This window comes from Chinchilla lanigera, unplaced genomic scaffold (assembly GCF_000276665.1).
Source record: "Chinchilla lanigera isolate Chin_1 unplaced genomic scaffold, ChiLan1.0 scaffold00066, whole genome shotgun sequence".
In the NCBI taxonomy this organism is placed as follows: domain Eukaryota; kingdom Metazoa; phylum Chordata; class Mammalia; order Rodentia; family Chinchillidae; genus Chinchilla; species Chinchilla lanigera.
The window spans coordinates 671,205-679,244 of record NW_004955467.1 but is presented as its reverse complement, the minus strand read 5'-3'; the positions used below and the strand labels follow the sequence as shown (position 1 = coordinate 679,244).

At 44.8% G+C, this 8,040-nt stretch overlaps 1 protein-coding gene across 2 annotated transcripts in view; it reads left to right on the top strand.

Moving 5' to 3' along the window:
- Prpsap2 (phosphoribosyl pyrophosphate synthetase-associated protein 2) overlaps positions 1–2,400 on the top strand; it is a 45,331-nt gene extending 42,931 nt beyond the window's left edge. For both annotated transcript variants that reach the window (XM_013522228.1, XM_005399288.2), the window contains one exon: positions 1,723–2,400. In XM_013522228.1, coding sequence (XP_013377682.1) covers positions 1,723–1,881 — 159 coding nt within the window. In that variant the 3' untranslated portion in view covers positions 1,882–2,400. The remainder of the gene's footprint in view (positions 1–1,722) is intronic.
- The last annotated feature ends 5,640 nt before the right edge of the window (positions 2,401–8,040 follow it).

Genomic DNA, 8,040 nt, shown 5'->3' with positions numbered 1-8,040 from the left:
CGACCTTGCACTTGCCAGGCAGGTGCTTTGCCGCTGGGCTAAATCCCCAGCCCTAGTCTGCTGCTCTTAATTTCAGTCTCTCACAAAGTCTTCGGATGTGAGCAAAATGTAGACAGATTTTTTTGCCAGAGTATAACCACATGATCTGGAATTCAGTTGCCAATGGAGTGCTTCTTCATGCAGTCTGCAGTTCTATCTGCATTCTGGGCTTCTGAGTTTAACCAGTATAGCCCATCAAGCTTGTCTTACAGCATCCTTGGGCTTGTTTTCCACCTGGCATTTTAAACCTTTCCAAATGCCTTCCATAAACCAGTTCCAAAGGCCTCTACACCATGTGCTCAGACAGTGTCACAGCAGTGACCCCATCCTCAGTACCAAAGTCTGTCTTAGTCACTTCCTCATTGCTGGGACACAGTCACCTGATATCCACAACTAAAAGGAGGAGAGGTTTATTTTGATTCCATAGTTGGCTGGCTCCAAGGCAGAATAGCTTGGCAGAGGGTTATGGTGGAGGCAAGCTGCTCATAGTACAGTGATTAGGAAGCAGAGTGAGTAAAGGGTGGAGCCCTTGGGTCTGGGAGGGAGATACACCCTTTGGGTCACACCTACAGTGCCCCACCTCTTCCAGCCTACTAATCCAGTCACCATATAATCCAGTCACCTCTCAGGAGCCCCACTTACAATCTCAATGAGGCTGTGGGTGGACATTTAGAAATGAACTGCAATAGCCACTGAACTGTATTTCTAGCCCTTTTTATTGTATGGATATGCCACATTCTGTCTTTCTGTTCATAAGTTGTTAGAAAATTGAGTTGTTTCTGTTTTTTGACTGTTACAAATAATGCTGCCATGAACACTCATCTGCAAGTTTTTGTGTGGACATGTGTTCTCTGTTCTCCTCGGTGTATATTCCTAGAAGATTGTGATCTCCCATGGTTGCTTTGTGTGCACATTTTTAGGGCTGATAGGGCTGTTTTCCAGACCACCTGCCCCATTTCACAGTTTCACCAGCAGTACATGGGGGTTTTGTTTTCTCCACATCCTTCCAGCACTTGTGGCGTCTCTTTTTGGCTGTTAACTATCCTAGGGCCTGTGAGGTTGTCATATCTTAACCTGGGAAACACACATAGGTTCACATTGATTGGAAATCTTATTAAGACTGGGTAGAGCCAGGCATGGTGGTGCACACCTGTAATCCCAGCACTCAGGAGGGTGAGGCAGGAGGATTGCTGTGAGTTCAAGGCCAGCTTGGGCTACATAGCTAGTTCAAGGTGAGCCTGAATGACACCATGGGATCCTGTCAAAAAAAAAGAAAAAAAGCTGGGCATGGTGGCGCATGCCTATAATCCTAGCACTTGGGTGGCTAAGGCAGGAGGATCACCAGGAGTTCAAGGCCAGCGTGGACTACATAAAGATGTCAGGGCTGGCCTGGACTACAGAGCAAGACCTTGTCTCAAAAAAACAACAGCAACAACAAAAAAAAGAAAACAAAGACTGGGTAGCCTCCGGTCCTATGAGGTAAAACCTCAGAACTTTGAGAATGCATCATATTTTTAAATCAACCCATGAGGCTGCTTGGGTTTCTTAATTGTTCTTTTTTGTGCTGCTGGGAATTAAACTCAGGGCTTCACACATGCTAGGCAAGCGCTGTACAGCTTTGGTATACACCAGTCCCTGAAGTGCTTGGCTTTCTGATATTCCTGTTTTTCTCTTGATTCACAGGTTGTGGTCACCAATACAATCCCACATGAAATCCAGAAGCTTCAATGCCCCAAGATCAAAACAGTGGATATCAGTATGATCTTGTCAGAAGCAATCCGGCGCATTCACAATGGGGAGTCCATGTCCTACCTTTTCAGAAACATAGGCTTAGACGACTAAACACCTTTTCACTTTTGAGACTCATGGGCCAAACTGGAAGTCGGGGCATGAATGCTTTGAGGTCATGCTGAACTGTGTATACATGGCAGGACCGAACTTTGTTCCTCCCTCCTACTCTACGCCTGCTCTCGCTGATTCCCACGAAGATAGACCAACTTTTTATGTCAGTGTGGTATGTGTTAGTTTGGGGGCAGTTTTTATAAAAGAAGGACTATTCTCAGAATGTTAAGACTTGATTGTTTTTAGTGTAACTAATTTAAAAATAACACTTGGAATAAGATTTTTTTAAAGCTCACAAATAGCTTTTGCCCAAAGTTGCTTGAGCCAGGTGTTCAAAAAAGTTAATGAAATAAAATGATCTGTTGTCCAGTGTCTGCAATCCAAAAACCAAAAGATTATACTATTGATTTCAATAAATGATGTTTTTAGAAGTGCTTTTATAGTCAAGTATATGAAATATGTGTCATATTTATTTTCTGCAACAAAAGAAGGAATAAAAATTGTGTTTGTTTTTTAAAACTCTGTTTTGGCAGTTGTTTTATAACTAAAATAAAATGAAACCTGAATACATGTGCTGTGGGTATGTAAGTGTTTATTAGCCTATGATTTCTGAAACTTTTAGAGGAGCTGCTGTGATAGCACTCCCAGCCAGTCTAAGAAGGAAAAATCGTACTTTTTCACAAAGATGATTTTCTTGTTCCAAAAACAAACGGTTAAAATCTTTGCTTCCAGCTGTATATGGTGATGCACTCCTGTAACCTGAGACTGAGGCAGAAGTATGGCAAGTTCAAGCACAGCCTGGGCAATTTAGTGACTTAGCAAAACCCTATCTAAAAAATTAAAAAATAAAAATGGGCTGGGGTTATAGCTCAGGGCAGAGGCCCTAGGTTCAATCTCCAGTACTACATCAAAAAATAAAATTTTACTTTCTGCGTATTGTTTTGTTTTGGTTTTGGTATTGAGAATCAAACTCCAGACCTCGTACTTGTCAGCAGCTACTGTGCCACTGAGCTATATCCCTGGCCCCTTTCTGCCTGTTTTACAGTCTGCATTAAAATAGCAGTTGGTATAATGCAAAATTAGGATTAGTGATATCACAACAGGGTTCTCAGCATACCTCAACTGCAGGACTGTAGTTTGGGGATGGGAGCTTGCTGCACCAGGCTTGGTAACCTCGAGAAAACCAGCGACTCCAGTCCTGGAAACTGACACCTCCAGTGGTGTCTCCCTCTTGCTCGCATGCCCAGCGTCTAGCAATGGTATCCACACTTTCAAACTCAGTGTTAGAGCTGTTAACTTTGAAACATCTTCCCTGCCTTTGTGACCCTCTTCCTAGAAACAGGAACCCTGGTCCTCATGAATGACACACTGGGAACGAGACACTGGCAGCTGCACTCCCTGGTGCAGCTCTGGTCAGCAGTAGGTTGTCCCCAACTAGTGATTACCAAATTTGGAAGAAGAGTTTCGGGAGTAGAGTGTCACCACCTGTGAGGAGCCAGTCTGTCAAGACCTAAAAAGGCTGAAGGTGCTTCTGCAGCAAGTGATACCTTTCCACATTGCTGTGTTCTGTCTGTTGCCCCCTGCTTGAGCTACCATCTCATGGACGTCTCTGACAGATGACCGTGGAGGAAGTAGTCACAGAGCTCAGCTTTGGAACAAGTGATGGCACATGATGAGCAGCCTCTGAACTTCCTGAGTTTCTGTGAGCGCAAGGAGCTGCTCCACATCCTCCAGGGCATGGGCTGGGTGGACAGACCCTGTTCAGTCCTTTAAGAGGAAACGTAGTTCCTTGCAGTAGGAAGATGCTTCAGGAGACTGTGTGGAAAACTGCCAAGCTGCGCTCTTCAGAGCAGCAAAGCTCCCTGCCCCCATCCTTCCCTGACCCCTCTACCCTATTCACTGAGATGTGCAGAGCTGGCTATATTGAAACAGATGTTCCCTTCCTTGGTTAAAGAATGTTACAGAGTCCGGCCGAGACACCAGTGGTCTCAATAGTGACAACACTCAGGCAAGAATAGCCTCCGTGTTGATGGCTGGAATAGAGGATCAAGCAAGAGCCTGTGAGATTCCAGGGCTAAGACATGAGATAACATCTCAGCTGAGGCCTTGGGACTCAGAATTATACCTTCCTCGTAATAAAGGTGCCAGCCTTGCATACATCAGACTGTCCTTATATTGCTAATCGGAGGCCTTTCTGCCTGGTACAAGATTGCTCTTTCTCATCACAACCAGTGCCTGCAAAGTTTCTTTTTCCTAGCACTCTTCTGTGACCCCCCAACCTGCCTCCCTGACTGATACCAATAAAAGCCTTGAGCTTTTGGATGTGAGGCCTTTTGTTCCACAAAGAACATTGAGTCATCCCAGAGATCAACTGCAGAACTTTGTCTTTATTTTGCATCCATGTCCCATATTGCCAGGCGGGTTGGAGTGATACCCTCAGGGCGGGCGGGTGGTAGCTGTGTGCCTGTCTTGGTTACTTTTCTCTCGTTGCTGGGACAAAATACCCAACGCCCAAAATGAAGGAAGGAAAGGTTTATTTAGCTTACAGTTTGTGGAGGTTTCAGTCCATACTTGGCTGGCTCCGAGGCAGAAGGTAGCAAAGCAACAAGAGCAAAGGGGGGAATGGCAGCCGAACAGCAATGCAGCCAGAGCAAAAGGGAGGAATGGCGGCAGGCAGCTTTTTTTCCTCCCTTACATGGTAAACAGGTTACCCCCACCTAAGCCGCGTGTAGCTCTCACATAGTCTTTGCCCTCCTCTTCCACAGGCTCAGGATGTATACAAAGTAAGCACTTTGGCTCCCTGCTAAGTCACTTAGCCAAACCTCTAGACTCCCCAAGTTGACACAATGTATCAACCATAACAGTGCCTTTAGTGTGGACCTCCATGCTGCTTCTCCTTGTATCTTCCACAAAGGCAAGTTAGAAATGAGTGAGAACACAGGTGTGTGAGTGTTTGCTGGTGGCAAAGCTGGGACCCTTCCATCCCACACAAGCATATCAGTTAGCTCCTGTGAAAATGAACACCAGGAGGAACCCACAGCCTGATAGGTATAGAATAGAGGGTGTGAAGGAGGAGCCACCCCTCGGGGTCTGATGAGAGGAGGAGAAACAGGTGCCCAGGCTGTAAGACCAGTGGTACATGAGAGGTGGTGTGCCATGTCCTGGTCTACTGCAGCTGCGGCAGGACAGAGGCCCTTGAGGGCCATATGGGAGGCTGGGCCCTGCTATGTGCTGCGGATACGATGGACTGGGAACCCACAGGAGTGTCCCAAGGCGACAAAACCTCCCTACCACTCAGCCTTTGCACCATCCACTTCCTCTCCCAGAGAAACCTTGGTGACCAGGTTTTCTGTGTACCATAATAGATTTTCCTCAGCCAGGGAAAAGGCCTGCTGTTTCCATATAGTGCACAGGTTAGGTGGGGAGTTGAGGCCAGAAATTCTGGATCAGACCAGGCATGGTGGCATACACTTACTTGGTAATCCCAGCTACTTGGGAGGCTGAGGCAAAATTGTGAATTCGAGGACAACCTAGGCAAGTTAGTGAGATCCTATCCAGATTGATAGACATGGATGGATGGATGGATGGATGGATGGATGGATGGATGAATGGGTAGATTAGATAGATAAGATAGCTGGGGTTGTAGCTCAGCATTCTCTGCGTTCAACCCCTTGTACCAAGAAAAACAATTTTCTATAACAAAAAGGCCATTGGTTTCTAGTTTTGACTGATTGAGATGTTCTGGGGCATCAAGTACAGGATGTCACTGAGGGGTGTGGCTATGTAGATGGACAAATAAACCCCAGTTCAGCCACTGCTGTGTACCAGAATCATTCCTCACTTGGCTCTCACCACCACTTTGTTACCTGCAACACTTCACTTCCACCAGTCAATCTAGGGTTCAGAATAAATTCCTGCTTCTTAGGCCATGGTTCTCTCTGATCATCTCCAGCAAGCAGCCTGCTACTTCCTTGATGCAGGGTGTATGGCAGAGCTGGGAGACCACCTAGGCAGTCCCTGTATTCTTCAGCTGGCCTCACTTTTCTGCCTTGATTTGAATCTGAATGCTGTTGAGTTGCCCCCTTGCCTGCCCCCAGTCTTCAGGTAGTAATATCAGAGCAGAAATTGATGAAATTGAGCCCAAAAATATACAAAGAATTAATGAATCAAGGAAGTGGTTCTTTGAAATAAAATAAGAATAAAGTAAACCCTTACCCAATCTTATAAAAAAAAGTATCAAATCAAGGCAATTAGAAATGAAAAAGGTGAAACCAACCAGACACTGCTAAAATTCAGATTATTAGCAATTATTTCACAAACTAGTGTTCCAATAAATTGGAGACTTCACAAGAAAGGGATAGATTCCTTGCTACATGTGAATTACAAAAACAACCAAAAAGATATAAAACTGAGTAATCCAATAACAGGCAATTAAATAGTTACAGTAATAATTTTTTAAAAACCTACCCACCAAGAAGAGTCCAAGGCCAGATGGACTCACTGCTGAATTCTACAAAAACTCCAGAGAAAACATAACTCTTCAAGCTGTTTAATAAAACTGAAAGGGAAGGAGTACACCCAAAGTCATCCTGGAAACTAAAATTACATAATTCTAAAAGCAGACAGGATCCAACCAAAAAACTGAACTACAGGGCAATCTCTTTAATGCTTATAGGCACAGGAAAAGCCTTTGACAAAATCCAACATCCATTCATGGTAAAAACACTGAAGAAAATAGAAACAGAAGGACCTTATCTCAATCTGATAAAAGCCATTTATGACAAACTTACTGCCAACATCATAGTGGGGAAAAAGTAAAAGTTTTCCCTCTAAAATCAGAAACAAGATACTGATGTCCAACTATCACCACTCCTGTTTAACACAGTATTGAAAACAATAGTAAGAACAATTAGGCCAAATTGTGCACACCTGTAATCCCAGCACTCGGGAAGCTGAGGTAGGAGGATCATTGTGAGTTCGAGACCAGCCTGGGCTACAAAGTGAGCCCAAGGCCAGTCTGAACTGCATAACAAGATCCTGTCTCAAAAAGACCAAGAAACGAACAAAACAGGCCAAAAAAAAAAAGATACAAAAGGGATATATATAGAAAGGGAAGAGGTCAAATAATCACTATTTGCAGGCAACATGATCCTTTACATAGAAGACCCAAAAAATTCTACCAAAAGACTCCCAAAATTAATAACCAAATTCAGCAATATGGCAGGATACAAATCCAACACACGGAAATTTAATAGCGTTCCTGTGCATCAATAATGAACTCACTGAGAAAGAAATTAGGAAAACAGTATCATTCACCATAGCACCACAAAAGCTAAATGCTTATGAATTAACTTAATCAAGTGAAAGACCTCTATAGTGAAAGCTACAGTCCTCTGAAAAAGGAGATTGAAGAGGACATTGGAAAATAGAACAGTATTCCCTGTTCCTAGATAGGCAGAACCAATATAATCAAAATGGCCATATTTCCAAAATTGATATTCAGAGTCAACATAATCCCAATCAAATATTAACAGCATTCTTCACTACATGGGATCGTATCAAATTAAAAGCCTCTGCACAGCAAAAGAAACCACGAAGTGAAGAGACAGCCTACAGAGTGTGAAAAAATTGCCAGCTATCCCCAGACAGAGGTCCAATATCTACACTATATAAAGAACTAAAAAATAGCTGCATGTGCCCTGCACCGAGTGAGCGAGTGCTCCAAGAGCTGCTGGTCCCACGGTTCGAGTCCGTGCTTTACTCCCACCACCACAGTTCCCAGATAAAACTCCCAGAGAGAGCCAGGTATTTCCCATCTACTTCCTGGGGGCACAGCGGGCGATTCAGCACCCCACTGCCATTACAAACTGAGTCTCTGCCCTCCCTGCACCCACAGCAGATGGGGGGGTCCTTGCTCAGAGGCCCCAGGGACTTCTCTGGCTGGGGGTGGTGCATGTGGCCTCTCCCTGCACGTGCCCTGCCCCGAGTGAGCAAGTGCTCCAAGAGCTGTTGATCTCGCAGATCGAGTCCGTACTTTACTTTCACCCAGACCCCCTAGGGGGTCACAGGCACGGGCAGTGTGTGATTGCTGCCCGTCCGGCCTACATCTGGTTCCTGTAGGTGTCCTGAACTGACTGGAGACACAGAATCAGGTGGTTC